At 45.6% G+C, this 14,775-nt stretch overlaps 1 protein-coding gene across 4 annotated transcripts in view; it reads left to right on the plus strand.

Annotated features, from left to right (window-relative positions):
- The first annotated feature begins 2,316 nt into the window (after positions 1 to 2,316).
- Positions 2,317 to 14,775, plus strand: part of LOC115557711 (tensin-2) — a 38,612-nt gene continuing 26,153 nt past the window's right edge. For 2 of the 4 annotated variants that reach the window (XM_030375768.1, XM_030375769.1), the window contains exon 1: positions 2,317 to 2,612. In XM_030375768.1, coding sequence (XP_030231628.1) covers positions 2,499 to 2,612 — 114 coding nt within the window. In that variant the 5' untranslated portion in view covers positions 2,317 to 2,498. Of the gene's footprint in view, positions 2,613 to 5,657; positions 5,821 to 13,172; positions 13,487 to 14,775 lie in introns of those variants that run through there. The other 2 variants (XM_030375771.1, XM_030375770.1) reach the window with 2 other exon arrangements.

Genomic DNA, 14,775 nt, shown 5'->3' on the forward strand with positions numbered 1-14,775 from the left:
GCCAGTTCTGACATCTAATGGGAAACTCCTGTTAGTCTTAAACTTAATGAAGTTGTTTGGCGGCCAATTGTGGTATACAGAGACAATAACACTGACAAGATTTTTAAAAGCGGGGTAGGCTACGACAATAATATATATATATATATATATATATATATATACCCTTTTAACAAGCTGTGTTAAGTAATTAAGAAAAGCCTTTGTATGCAGTGGCTTATATCCATTGTGGTTGCTTTCTCAAACCCCCAAAGGGCTCACAGTTTGTGTTGGAGCATGAAGGGTCTGCACACTGGGAACAACCAGCTGCTGTTTTCCCTAGGAGGTCCTCAAGATTTGTTTATTTTTTCAAATGTCAAACCTTCATATGTGCTGCGATAGTTCCCATTGGCTCCTGTCACCAATGGCCACGACAACATTTTAATGTGATTTTCTCGCCCTGATATTTGTTTGTTTTTCCATTTATGGTTGATGTTTAAGTTGCAGAGAGACAGCTGATTTTTATGGGAGCGTACCTATGTTCCCCGGGTCCTACGTTCCACGCTTTGTATGTCACCAGGGATCATAGGACCCTGTGAGCAAAACTTTTTTCGCAGGTAGGGGCAAGTAACGCCTTTTTGACCTCTGATTCGCCTGTGAATGGTTAGAATGTTTCTCCTCCGATATGGTTAGGGTAAGGTTTAGGGTTAACCCTCACCCTAACCCTGACCCTAAACCTTTGCATCCGGGGAACATAGGGTTGTCCCGGTCTTTACCACCAGTGAAATGCACGAATTTCCTTAGTTCTGCTTTGCTTCGAGGAAAAAGATTCTGAACCCAACTTAAAGTCTAATTCGTCACAGATCGGCTTTGTCTCCGTTTATGTTCAATGGGCTCTAGCTGGAGGCAGTAAACATGGTTTTTGAATGGGTTTATTGTGAAACAATAGTTTGGGGGATTTGACAGCTGTGTGTTTGTGTTTTCATGCAAAGTTCAACTGATATAAAACAAATCAAAAAATGTAAGAACAGAGTCCCTCATTGTTTTTGCATTATCGATTCAACAAGGCAGAGGAAGGAGGAAAGTTCCAATGGTCGTCAGCACTACAAGGCTGCCTAACGCACCCATAGGGAAACATAAGGCACAGAGGACATTTTGAGACACCTGGGCCCTGATCAACTCAATATATTAAACCAAAACCAATTGGACTACAGAGCCCACATCTTGGCGGTTCACTCGTTAACATTTATATTGCATCACCACAATGGACTAAAGACTTGAAGTGTATCCAAGCTTCTCCTTTATTTTTCTAGACCCGCAGTGGATGTTGAAATGGGGCTAATCAAATGAGCATCCTGTTGGGCCACATTACGTGAGGCTGTCCGGGGAGTGAGCATGTTGGAGTCAGCCACCATCTAATCACTCCCCGATGATAGAGAGAGAGAGAGAGATTATGACCAAAAAGAGGGAGAGAGAGTGTATGACCGAGAGAGGGGGAGCGAGAGAGGGAGAGGGGGGGACATAGCTGAAACCAAAGAGAGGGGAAGGCTCTGACATCAACCAGGCAAAACAGCTGCCCCTCTTCTCTTCCATGGAGAGTGATAGCCGGAGAGGTAAAGGGGAGAGAGCTGGATGAAGTGTAGGAATGAGGAAGAAGAGTGGAAGGTCTGTTAGTATTCTGGAGGAGGAAGAGAGATCCTAGGGCTCAGGAGACCTGAGAACAAGGGATTTGCAATTGGAAGAAGGAAAGGAATGAGAGAGAGAGCGCGGGAGGGAGGGAGGGAGGGAAAACTGAAGCGAGAGTTTGTGGCTGTATACATTCACACTCTGCAGCCTGGATCGCCAGTGAGCAAAGCCAAAGGAAAGTTGTGTACAGAAAGAGTTGTAGGTCTGTGTGAGGCGTGAGAGAGAGAGAGAGAGAGAGAGAGGCTGTAAGGGGAGACGTGAACGGGGGGCAGAAGGAGAGTCTTGTGCGGGACCTTTTTAAAAGTCAGCACGCCAGGCTGTTTAGGAGTGAAGGGCAGAGGGGTGTGAGCGGAGTCTCTGGGGAACAGGAGGTGGAGGGGTGGGGGGAGAGGGGGGCAAGGCGGCATGTGGCTCACTCCAGGAGGACTCTGGCTGTCAGAGGAACACTAGCAGGTCGGTTCTTACTATGAGGGACTGAGCCAGAGAGAGAGAGAGAGAGAGAGAGAGAGAGAGAGAGAGAGAGAGAGAGAGAGAGAGAGAGAGAGAGAGAGAGAGAGAGAGAGAGAGAGAGAGAGAGAGAGAGAGAGAGAGAGAGAGAGAGAGAGAGAGAGAGAGAGAGAGAGAGAGAGAGAGAGAGAGAGAGAGAGAGAGAGAGAGAGAGAGAGAGAGAGAGAGAGAGAGAGAGAGAGAGAGAGAGAGAGAGAGAGAGAGAGAGAGAGAGGGTCAGCGAGGGCAGAGCAGCAGGGGCCAGAGTTTCTTGAGGACAAACTCCAAGACACTTGGTGGAAGTGTTAGGGGGGGTAGAAGCAAGGGCAAGTGCCCGGGCGGCTGGAACTATGGGGTGCATTCACAGTGCGGTGATCCGGAAGGGAGCGAACCAGGGAACTTCTATGGACCGCAACCCGCACACGGACCCCTCTGTATCTCCCGGCATACTGCAGCTGGCTGGGGTAGGTAGTCGAGAGAGACCTTTTCGTTTCACAGCTGTTGGCGTTTGGAGAATCTGCATGGGTTGGCTAGTAAAGTGAAGTTCATCTGTAACATTAGCAGGTGGTGAAAGTATGTTGCAAAAGAGGCCATCTGTTGAGGTGTAAGATAGGTCACTGCTGTATGCGGGGTTAGGGTTAGGCGTGTGTGAGCGCAGGGCTACCTGGGACTGATGCGGTGAAGACAATGCACTGATAGGATGACCAACAGAAAGGCTGGAGGTTGGTGCTAGTTAGAGGAAGGGTAAATGATGGATGCGAACCAAAGGAATCCCAAGCATTGACACACATGTTGTGGGGACTAAGAATGGACTGGTGCCCGTTTGTTCTCCATTTCCAATACCTCTTTTCCTCCCTGCACACCGGGCACGTGTTTACGGCCCTGTGTGTACGGGGTCCCCCTGGGCCAGACCCTGAGGTGATTATGATGGTCCATAGGTCAGATGACCTCTACTATATATGCGTATATAAATACTATAGGACCAATTGATGTGCTCACAACCTTTTGACCCAAGCACCCTCGGGAGTAGGAAGCATCCTAGTGAAGCGGTTGCATTCACATTATATCATCTCACATGACTATGACACAATCAGCTCTCTAATACGATGACGGCGTTGACAACACTTGCGTATGGCGATGGAGATAAGGAGAGAAAGACTTACCCACTGACTATCAAAGCCTTGCTCAATGATTATTTGATGTTATTGTTTTCTTGTTGCTTTTACCTTGCTTGCTCATCTCAGTTCAAATTCAGTGTTATTATTATTATGATTATTATTATCAGCCTCATTTCCTGGGGATCAAGTCCCCCGAGGGAGAGAGGGGCTTCAGGGGTGAAGAGGAAGTGGTATCAGTTACTGTCCGGTTGCAGCTCTTGTCGTCTGTCTGTCTGTCCGTCTGTGGCTCTATATAGCAACAGTGGCCTGTGCGGCTTCAAAAGCCGGCCAGATGTCTATGCATGCCAAGAGATTGATAGGCTTCTGCGCTTCAGAGACCCTATAATGGTGCCTTTTAAGCACCAAGGCTCCATGCAGCGGTATTGGGCACGCGGGCTCATGTGTCATGCACGAGGAGTAAATCAAGCGGCCGCATATAGGAGGGAAAAATGTGAAGAGAATTTAAGACGTGTCGCCGGACTTCCCATGAGGAGTCCCACTTCCTGCTGCGTTATGTTCTCTCTTCTGCGCTTGAGGAGCTGGAAGCATCAGCTTCCTCAGGTCCTCATGATCTCAACACACGTGGGGGGAGAGTGTGTGAAGTTCTGGCAAAAACATCACTCTTATAACACACGAGCTGTGTTAGGAGAGCAATGAGAGTCCTTTATGCCGGAAATGTATGTGTGTGTGTGTGTGTGTGTGTGTGTGTGTGTGTGTGTGTGTGTGTGTGGGAGCGAGCTGAAACGTAGTCCCTGCTGAATGGGTGTTCCCTGCGGCGGAGGAATGAAATGTGTCATACACTCTCTCACCACACCCCCGTTCCCCCCTTTCAGCCCCCTACCCCACTCACACACACACACACACACAAACCCCCCCCCACACACACACACACACACACACACACACACACACACACACACACACACACACACACACACACACACACACAGTCACAAAGCTATTCTATTTTCCAGACGGATGCAGACAGTAACTCAACCTGCAGCTCCTCTGTGTTTCCATGGAGGGTCAGAGGGTCCGGTCCCCACAGCCCACCGTCATAAATACCCTGATACCCTCCTGCATGGGAGCCCACCCTAATAAACCCACCTGCTGCCGTCCTTTTGGGATGGAATGTGTGTGTGTTTGTATTTGTCCCAGCGTTTGTGTGTGTGTGTGTTGTGTGCATGTGTGTGTTTGCGTATATATGTCTTTTTGTGTGTGTCAGTGCATGTGTGTGTGTGTGTGGGTGTGTGTGTGTGTGTCTGTGTGTGGGATCCGGCCGGTCCTCAACAGCTAGCTGTCAGTGGATAGACTGCAGGAAGGTATTCAGTTCCAAGGGGGTGTGTGACAAATACCTGACAAGTGCGTGTGTGTATACGCGTTAACTCAAAGCAGCATACTTGCAACTGCGTTCATCTTTAAACAAACAAATCCTGTTTGTCCTCCATACGATACAATACAACAGCATTATAACGTTGCCTTAGAGCAACGACATGCCAATTAAAAAAGCACACTGAGGCAAATCGATCAAACCGAACCAAGTGAAAGAGGCAGTAATAAAGTCATGGAGACCTTCATTATGTATGCTTCAGTCTGTACCTTGACCCCCCTTAACTTCATATCATTGATGTCAAAGTTCTCTCCGGCCCCTGGGGCACTCTCATATGGATGCTTGGGGGGTGACATAGGGCTTTGGCTGGGACCGACATAGAGGGGGTGGCTTCTGCCCCACGGCCCACCGCCACCTCTCTCTCTCTCTCGCACACACACACACACACACACACACACACACACACACACACACACACACACACACACACACACACACACACACACACACACACACACACACACACACACACACACACACACACACACACACACACACACAGACACACACACACACACACACAGCAATCATTTCCGTAGATGGGATGATTCCAAACGTCTTTTACCCTTACCCTTGTGTTAGAGAAATGGGTAGATAATGTTCATGTATAGTTTTTGATGCTGGCGGGACTGGACATGTAACAGGCCTACCGCGTGTCCCAACATTGGTCCTGGTAGATATAGCCTAGTTGCGGATCCCAAATTCACCGATCAGACCCGAGATCCATTCATATTTTATTCCCATTCCCATCAATACGATTCCTGTCGGTCAACTTCTAAAAAGAAGACATTGTGGAAAAATCGCCATATGTTGTTCTATCATATGGCTCTCATATGTTGTTCTATCCTCGAACGTCGTTCAGTGGATAGAAGAAGGACGGTTGATGCTGACGATCTCGCTCCGACTTTTTTTGTTGTACTCCGTCGTCACAGACAGCGTTGCCAGATTGGGCCAGATTTCCTTCCCAATCTGGCAACACTGGATGCAGCGCGTAAGGCACCTTGGCACATGGAACTAGCGCGCTTTCCATCATATTGATATAATTTGTCTCACTAGCAATGTAATGTTCAAACCTTTGAATTAACTGGGAAACCAAAACATCGGAAAAGGGAAATCATCAATAAGGTAGGGTTAAGACCTATTCGTATTTTGTCTCTGACAATATTCTTACTTGTTTACGAACATATTTCTCCACATTTAGCAACAAACACTTGTATTGCACACTGATAGAAGATTGGTGTAAAGACATGGTTTTATTATAGGTGTTTCCAACGGAGTCTAGCCTATGTTATGTAATTTAATGTAATGTCTGGCAAAATTGAAAACCATAATTAACACATTTTCTGCATCTAATTGTCAAAACAAGTTCAAAGAAGTATTCAATCATGGAGTCATCCCAATCGGTATGCATTCAAGTGATTTGTTGTTGGTTGACAAGGGCTTATGTGCTTGATATAGTCAAAAAAATAAACACTACTTCAAATCTTCATGCAACCCTCACTATTGGTCTCCCCAATGCGACAGGGAAGTCATACAGAGACGCAGCCTATTCATACATTCCTCCAAGGCAACAGCACATTCATAGCCTACCCGCTGAGCAGATTGGTGAAAGGCAGAGTTGGACGGATCGTCAATATGTTGATCACACAATTTCTGCTTCTGCTCTGGTGTATTAAGGGTCAAAACAGCGAACTCCCTCAATCAAGGCATTGTTCTCTCTCTGTCTCTGTCTCTGTCTCTGTCTCTGTCTCTCTGTCTCTGTCTGTGTCTCTCTCTCTCTGTTTCTGTCTCTCTCTCTCTCTCTCTCTCTCTCTCTCTCTCTCTCTCTCTCTCTCTCTCTCTCTCTCTCTCTCTCTCTCTCTCTCTCTCTCTCTCTCTCTCTCTCTCTCTCTATCTCTGTCTCTGTCTGTGTCTCTCTGTCTCTCTCTCTCTGTCTGTGTCTCTCTCTCTGTCTCTGTCTGTGTCTCTCTCTCTGTCTGTGTATCTCTCTCTGTCTCTGTCTGTGTCCCTCTGTCTGTGTGTGTCTCTCTCTCGCTGTCTCTGTCTGTGTCTCTGTCTGTGTCTCTGTCTGTGTCTCTCAGTCGCTGTCTCTCTCTCTCTCTCTCTCTCTCTCTCTCTCTCTCTCTCTCTCTCTCTCTCTCTCTCTCTCTCTCTCTCTCTCTCTCTCTCTCTCTCTCTCTCTCTCTCTCTCTGTCTCTGTCTCTGTCTCTGTATGTCTCTCTGTCGCTGTCTCTCTCTCTCTCTCTCTCTCTGTCTGTGTCTCTCTGTCTCTGTCTCCGTCTGTCTCTCTCTCTCTCTGTCTGTGTCTCTCTGTCTCTCTCGGTCTGTGTCTCTCTCTCTCTGTCTGTGTCTCTCTGTCTCTGTCTCCGTCTGTGTCTCTCTCTGTCTGTGTCTCTCTCTCTGTCTCCATCTGTGTCTCTCTCTCTCTGTCTCTGTCTCTGTCTGTGTCTCTCTGTCGCTGTCTCTCTGCTGCTGTCTCTCTGTCTCTGTCTCTGTCTCTGTCTGTGTCTCTCTGTCTCTGTCTGTGCCTCTCTGTCTCTCTCTCTGTCTCTGTCTGTGTCTCTCTGTCGCTGTCTCTCTCTCTGTCTCTGTATGTGTCTCTCTGTCGCTGTCTCTCTCTCTCTCTCTCTCTCTGTCTCTGTCTGTGTCTCTCTGTCTCTGTCTGTGTCTCTCCGTCTCTCTCTCTGTCTCTGTCTGTGTCTCTCTCTATCTGTCCCTGTCTCTGTCTGTGTCTCTCTGTCGCTGTCTCTCTCTCTCTGTCTCTCTCTCTCTCTATCTCTGTCTCTCTGTCTCTGTCTCTGTCTCTGTCTCTGTCTCTGTCTCTGTCTCTGTCTGTGTCTCTCCGTCTCTCTCTGTCTCTGTCTGTGTCTCTCTCTATCTGTCCCTGTCTCTGTCTCTGTGTCTGTCTCTGTCTGTGTCTCTCTGTCTCTGTCTCAGACTCTTTCTTTCTCGGTTTCTGTCTCGGTCTCGTCTGAAAATGGAGCAAAGAGAAATGGCATAAAAGGTTAATAAATAATAATAAATGGTGAATGTGGTGATGAACTCTCAGTGACATCTTCTCAGTGGTGTTAAAGTTCAACAAGCTGCCATGTCCCCCCAGGATGGCAGCAATGTCCTCCCTTCGTATCGGAATTATTCACCTCATGAAGCATTTAGACGGTGACCTATGATGGTCCTCCACATTGGACATGTGGCATGTAGCAAAAGTACAAGAAGCACTCCATATTTCTGAGTCAATAAATGATGGTTTTTAGACTGTGTGTGTTTTGTGTGTGTGTGTGTGTATGTGTGTGTGTGTGTGTGTGTGTGTGTGTGTGTGTGTGTGTGTGTGTGTGTGTGTATGTGTGTGTGTGTGTGTGTGTGTGTGTGTGTGTGTGTGTGTGTGTGTGTGTGTGTGTGTGTTTACTTACACACCATGTCGTGTCCTTTTCCACTGGGAAATTAAATGCCCCTCCTGTTTAGCATAGCCAGGTGTCGGAAAAAGCAAGTTGTGGTTCCTCAACCATTGGACCATTTAGGAGGAAAATAAATGTCAGTGTTGGTTGGTAGGATGTTGAAGCCCCCCTACACACACACACACACACACACACACACACACACACACACACACACACACACACACACACACACACACACACACACACACACACACACACACACACACACACACACACACACACACACACACACACACACACACACACCTCTCTCTCCCACACAGCTCTCTCTCTTCCACACACAACACACACACATGCATCTATACACACCCCAACCAAATACACATTTGGTGGGGACGTCATTTCCTGTACCTTAATTTAAGATTCCATGTTTCACCCTCAATCTTGTCGTCTGTTTAAACATAATGTGTGTTTAACTGGTGAAGTGTGTACTTGCGTAATGGTTGTTTTGCTCCAATCCCTTTGCTGAGTTTCTCTAATGAATGTTTACATGTGTTTAACATTTAGTTTTTTATAATATATTTAATACATACATAATCATTGGTGCAGTTTGCATGAATGAATGTTGTTATATTCAATCAAATCATTCATCTATAATGGCACGATAGTTAGTTCTTATGTTGTGTGCCAAATCTGGTTAATAATTAACCATGCCCTTACTAACCTATTCTCCTTTCTTGTTCTCAGTCAGAATGATACACACAATTTGCGGTTATTTAAAAATCTGGGTAGGAAAGTCATACATAAAGATCTAGTCTTCTCTCCAACTACCAAGCCGCAGAAGTTGATGTGTCAACAGCTTTCACGTTGAGAACAGGATTGTACCACTAGCAGCGCTTAACATAAATTAATAATTATAGGACTGGGAAGAACCTTTTATACCCAAGACCTTTTTATATTTAATAACATCAACTGCATTTAAGTGATTGTAGTTAACTGTATTTTCCTATACTTTCCTTTACTTAGAAAGGAGTCAGCTGAGGTGGTTCGGGCATCTGGTAAGGATGCCCACTGGGCGCCTTCCTTGGGAGGTGTTTCAGGCACGTCCAGTGGGGAGGAGACCTCGGGGAAGACCCAGGACTAGGTGGAGAGATTATATCTCAACACTGGCCTGGGAACGCCTCGGGATCCCCCTGTCAGAGCTGGTCAGTGTGGCCCGGGAAAGGGAAGTCTGGGGCCCCCTGCTTGAGCTGCTCCCCCCGCGACCCGACCCCGGATAAGCGGATGACGATGAGGATGAGGATGAGGATGTATTTTCCTAATTTCCATTCAATATTTTTTCACTTTATAACTTTTAATCCACTGCCTATGTGTTTGAAGAGACACATTTGTATATATTTAAAACTGTGTGTGTGTGTTCTTCATTCACTTAAGCAGTGGAGTATCAAGTAATTAAATAATTAAACCTTATTAAAGCAGAAACAGGGTTGACATAGATTTACAATTTAAATTACATTTAGCAGACGCATTTATCCAAAGCGACTTACATCGTTTAATGCACACATTGACCCACCGACGGCAGAGTCAACCATGCAAGGCGACAGCCAGCTTGTCAGGAGCAGTTAGGGTTAAGTGTGTTGCTCAGGGACACATCAACACTCAGATAGGAGGAGCTGGGGATCAAACTAGCAGCCTTTCGGTTACAAGACAACTGCTCTACCTCCTGAGCTAAGCCGAGTTTATTGTGTGTACTGCTAACCCTATTAATTATGAGCAACGAAACAACAAGGATAGCAAGAGACATGTTGTTTGCTCAAGAGTACAAGTATATCTCATAATTAAGCAGTGATTTGGTTTGTTGGAACAAAAGATTGACAAGAATAGACTAGGGGGATTTGTTGTAATTGTGCCACCATCTGAAGTAGCAGAAGGAGAGATATTGAATAATGTTTAGTATCAAAGCCCTCAGACCCTATTAAGGTCAACTTGGCAAAGTAAACCTTTATTAACACAAAATAATCATCGTCAAAGGCGCGACATTGCATCCTTCTAAGTTCTCACAAATTCCTTGACACCATCGCACTTTCTGAAAATGATACACTCTGTCCTAGTTTTACCTGTGTTGGAATAGAGGATGTTTGTTTACATGTTTAGGTGTTGACACTCAAACCCTGTCTCTAACTCTATTGAAGCCGATGGAGCGATAAGAATAGACTCCTCTCTGGTCCTGTGGCTGAGTACAGCTGACAGGCACTCCTTCTCAGAGAAGATCATCAGAATGTGGCATCCGTTTTATCCACCTAAAAAACCTGGCTGCGCTTTTCTCCGTGTCAAAATTAAATTTTGATGCCCAAATCCTGAAAGAGCTTTTTCTTCTGGCATAAAGGGAGAACGATGCGCAACTCCAGGGCCGCAGCTGCGAGCGCATGAAGTCATCCTTAATGCATCCTGCGATCGGTGCTCTGTGTGAAACTCTCGAGCACTCCCTCGCTCTTCATCCTGCAGCGTGGGAGCTCGTAGTTAACACAAAATGCTTGGCAAAAGGTATACGCTCTGTAAGGTCTGCCTTCCGTCGTACATTTCCCATACAATTCCACCTCAGGTAACCGGCCCCCCCGCCCCCCTGTCTTTTGTCTGCTCTGAGGGAGACCCCCTTCTGAGGCTGTTACTGGAGGGAGTCCCCCCGGTGTGAATGTAGGGGTGGGGGTAGGGGTAGTGGTTAGAGCCATGTGGAGGGAAATCTGTGCACTGACCTACATGTCTGGGGAAAGAGGCCGATGTCCCCTGAACTGAACATCCAGGTTGCATTAAACACAGTTCAATTGTTATTGCTGTGGAAAAATGACTTCAAAATATGTTCCCCAATCTGGGTGGGATTAATAAAAGGGCACATATCTAGCGCATATATTTATAACAATGAACATTGAATATTGAAGCACATCAATACATTGACATATCCCATAAGTATAATATTAATATATAATTAATAAATAATGCCACTACTACACTGTTATGTAGTCTGCATCTTTTATTTAGACACATCCAGGGATGTCGTCTTTTTTCTTCTCCAGGCAAAATGGGAACCAACCATTCACACCGCAAGTATTCAAGTCTGCATTAGGACGGCAAACCCTGCTGCAGCTGATCACTGGGGGGCAGCAATGAATCATAGACATTGTCCAGAAGGCGTCTGTAATGCAGCCAAGGCCTGGGTGCAAATAGACAGGCAGGGTCTGTTGGTCAGTCGTCTTGGTGCTCTGGGACGGGATCAACCCTGAGGTAGAGGGAGGTGAGGTCTCCTATGTAGTTGTTGTTTAGTGCATAAGTTGTCATGTTAAGTGTCTATGTTTTCTGGTGTCAAATTGTTCATTTGTGCGCACAAGTTGTTGCTCAGGGACAAATTGCGGTTTTGTGCACAGGGTTTTTTAACTTATTGCTTACTGACTAATTGCTGTTTAGTGTGCACAAGTTGTTGCTTAGTGACAAATTGGTAAATAGTGTGCACGAGTTGTTATTAAATATGCACAAGTTGTTGCACCAAGTGATGCCAGGATGCATTCCCAAATGCCTTCAATAACACACACAGCCCCACACACTCCGTCCCTCCCTCCCTCTCTCAATGGGTCTGACCAGGCACCACCAGCTGTTGCACTATCGTGGAGTTGCATTGCATGAGGATTATTATTTCGGTACATATCCTTCCCCGGTCACCGTGGCAATAACCAGAATCAACCTCTGATTGTCGGTCAAATGGCAGGTGCCATGGATCAGTGTGGAACATATTTACACTGAATGATCAGTCTGGATCGGAGGACATTAGAGAGTAAATATAGAAGATGAACAAAGTGCCACAGATGCCTGCGATCATCACAGAGGACACAAATAAGTACGAACCAACTGGGCACGTGTTTGTGTGTGTGCGTGCGTATGTGTGTGTAGTATGCGTGTGTTTGTCTGCATATAAACAAGTATGTGGATTCTTTCCAGTCTGGAACATGAATAGGTGCCCAGGGAGACGCATGGGTTGAAAATGTGTCAGGCTGGGGACTCTGTTATGCTATCCTTCTATTGTGATGCTATTGTGATGTACTGTATATCTCGGTCTTGTCCTCATGTTTGCACTATAGCTTTTCCACTCTGGGCAGCTTTTCACCCTTAGACCTTTGTGTCTTTATAATGCATGTTTTGACCCTTCAAACACCTTTTGATGCTTTCAATATGTTTTTCATCTTTGGGTATTATCTGTAGTTGTATCCCTCTGAAGAAAAATAACTGTTTGTAGGCCTTCGACATTCAAGCTCCACTGTGTATTTCCAAATCTCCAAATCTGGTGATGTAGCATCCAATCCCTTGGAAAAATTGCTACGCCAACCATAACATGAGCCAAACCTCAACCAGTGGCGAAAGGCACTCAAACTGCCCTTTTATATTTATGGCTGGAAGAAATCTCCTGGAAAATAAATAGTGTTAAATATTCCCACAATTTATTGCACATAAATAATGATGATTTTTTATTGGTTATCTCTTTTGGGCAAATGGGATGATTTGATTATTTTCCCCAAGAGGTATAAAAATGTACAAAAGCTACGTAAATTTCTCTGCTTATGTCTACTCTCTCTCTCTCTCTCTCCATCATAGTTTAGCCCCAGGCAAGGGAAGAAGATCAGAGTCCTTTAGCTTTACAAGGCTGCTAAGTATTCACAATTAGTGTTTAACTAGATGCATGTGTGCCTGCGCGCATGTGTGCGTGTGTGTGTGTGTGTGTGTGTGTGTGTGTGTGTGTTTGCGTGCGTGCATAAACATACACATACAACCACCCCACGCCATGCGTGTTTACATACTCCAGCGAATGTGTACTGTACTTATGTTTGTATTAATGCATGCTCGAGAGCGAGGAGTGGTGGAGAGAGCCACTGTTGCAAACAGAGGGGGAGAGAGAGAGAGAATGAGAGGGAATGAGAGTGGCAGAGACAGAATGAGAGCAGCAGAGCGAGAAAGAGGGAAAGAGAGACAGCTAGAATGGGGAGAAAGGATAACGGAGAGAGAGTGAGAGAGAGGGGGAGAGGGGCAAAGAGGCAGCGAGAGAGAGCAACCGAGAAAGAGAGAGAGTCCGCTAGAGAGTGTACGTGTTATGGGAAGAGACACAGGAAAGCAGAGAGGCAGCATGAGTTGTTAAGGGAGAGATTGAGTTGGTGAGAGAGAGAGAGAGAGAGAGAGAGAGAGAGAGAGAGAGAGAGAGAGAGAGAGAGAGAGAGAGAGAGAGAGAGAGAGAGACAGAGAGAGACAGAGAGAGAGAGACAGAGAGAGAGACAGAGAGAGAGAGAGAGGTACAGTATCAGTCCCAGTCATACGAGGTTGGCCAGAGAGAGGGAACTGGAGAAGCTTCTTGAAAGGTAAAAAAGAAACCGTCTTCTGTATTTTAAAAGCTTTCATAGTCTTAACTGGATGCCCTCGTGCAGCGTGCACACAGGTTTCTTATGGTGTACTTCATTCAGCAGTGATTGTATTGTAAAGCATGTTGTGCTTTTAAGCACCTGAAAGTTATCCAGCATGATATATAATAGTTAGCATTATTATTATTTAATTCAAGTCATTTAGGCATCATGTTCTGCCCAAGTAAGAGGAAAGAAAAAAGAACAAAACATTCAATGAGAAGCATTTCTGTGACCTACAAAGAGGACATTGATTACACTGTTCATACAAGGGAGTGAATTCATCGGCTTTCATTTTTAATGAGGCCGTTGTAACCATGGGCAGGGCAGGAAAAGAGAGTGACTTCTGGAACTTCTGAGTGCACCCAATATAACCAAGAACTCAATGCTTCATGCAGACTTTTTCCAAAATGTATTTAAGTGTCTTGTACGTGGACGTGTGCTGTTGTTTCTGTTTACATTCAAGAGGAAAGGAAAGATAGATGTATACGCTGTGTTTGTCTGGTGTAAGGTGCGTGTGTGTGCGTGTGTGTGTGTGTGTGTGTGTGTGTGTGTGTGTGTGTGTGTGTGTGTGTGTGTGTGTGTCACCTATGTTTACGTTGGCATGCCTTCTCCTTCCCCTGTCTCTAAGTGTTAGACAGACGGATGTTGGGAGTGTGTACGTGTGCGTGTCAGTGTGTGTCAGTGTGTGTGTTTTCAGAACCTGTAGTCAGCTGTCCCGACATCAGCTGATGCTCACTAATTATGACACACTGAAACACAGATTGCCACCGCTCACATTGAGCCCCAGCAGCTGCTGCCGCTAATGCGCGGTGCTGATTTATGAATTATTATCTAGACATGCGATTTCATCCTTCAAATTGAAAAATGTACAATCATCCAACGGATCTTATAGATCATAGAATAAAAATTGTATTTGAAATATTGTTCAGTCTGCCTAAATACAGTGTAAGGGTTAGGGTCAGGGTTAGGGACAGTATTGACTCCCTTTGGCCTTTATGCATTCCATCATGTGTTTTCCATTGTAAGCTTTTCATTGATGTTTTGTGTTCATTTGTGTTTGGTAAATTACCACATGTTAGCAGTGTTGCTGAGTACCCCACTGCTTGTATGTATCTATTTTTTTAATGAGATGGTCCACAAAAAAACTCTTGATGAACATTGAGTGCTATGCGTAAAGTCAAAGGTTGGGAACCACTGATTCAAAGGGCGGGCATACATGCTGATATAACATGGCCAGCAGTGTGTTG

This window comes from Gadus morhua, chromosome 13 (genome assembly GCF_902167405.1).
Source record: "Gadus morhua chromosome 13, gadMor3.0, whole genome shotgun sequence".
Taxonomy (NCBI): Eukaryota; Metazoa; Chordata; class Actinopteri; order Gadiformes; family Gadidae; genus Gadus; species Gadus morhua.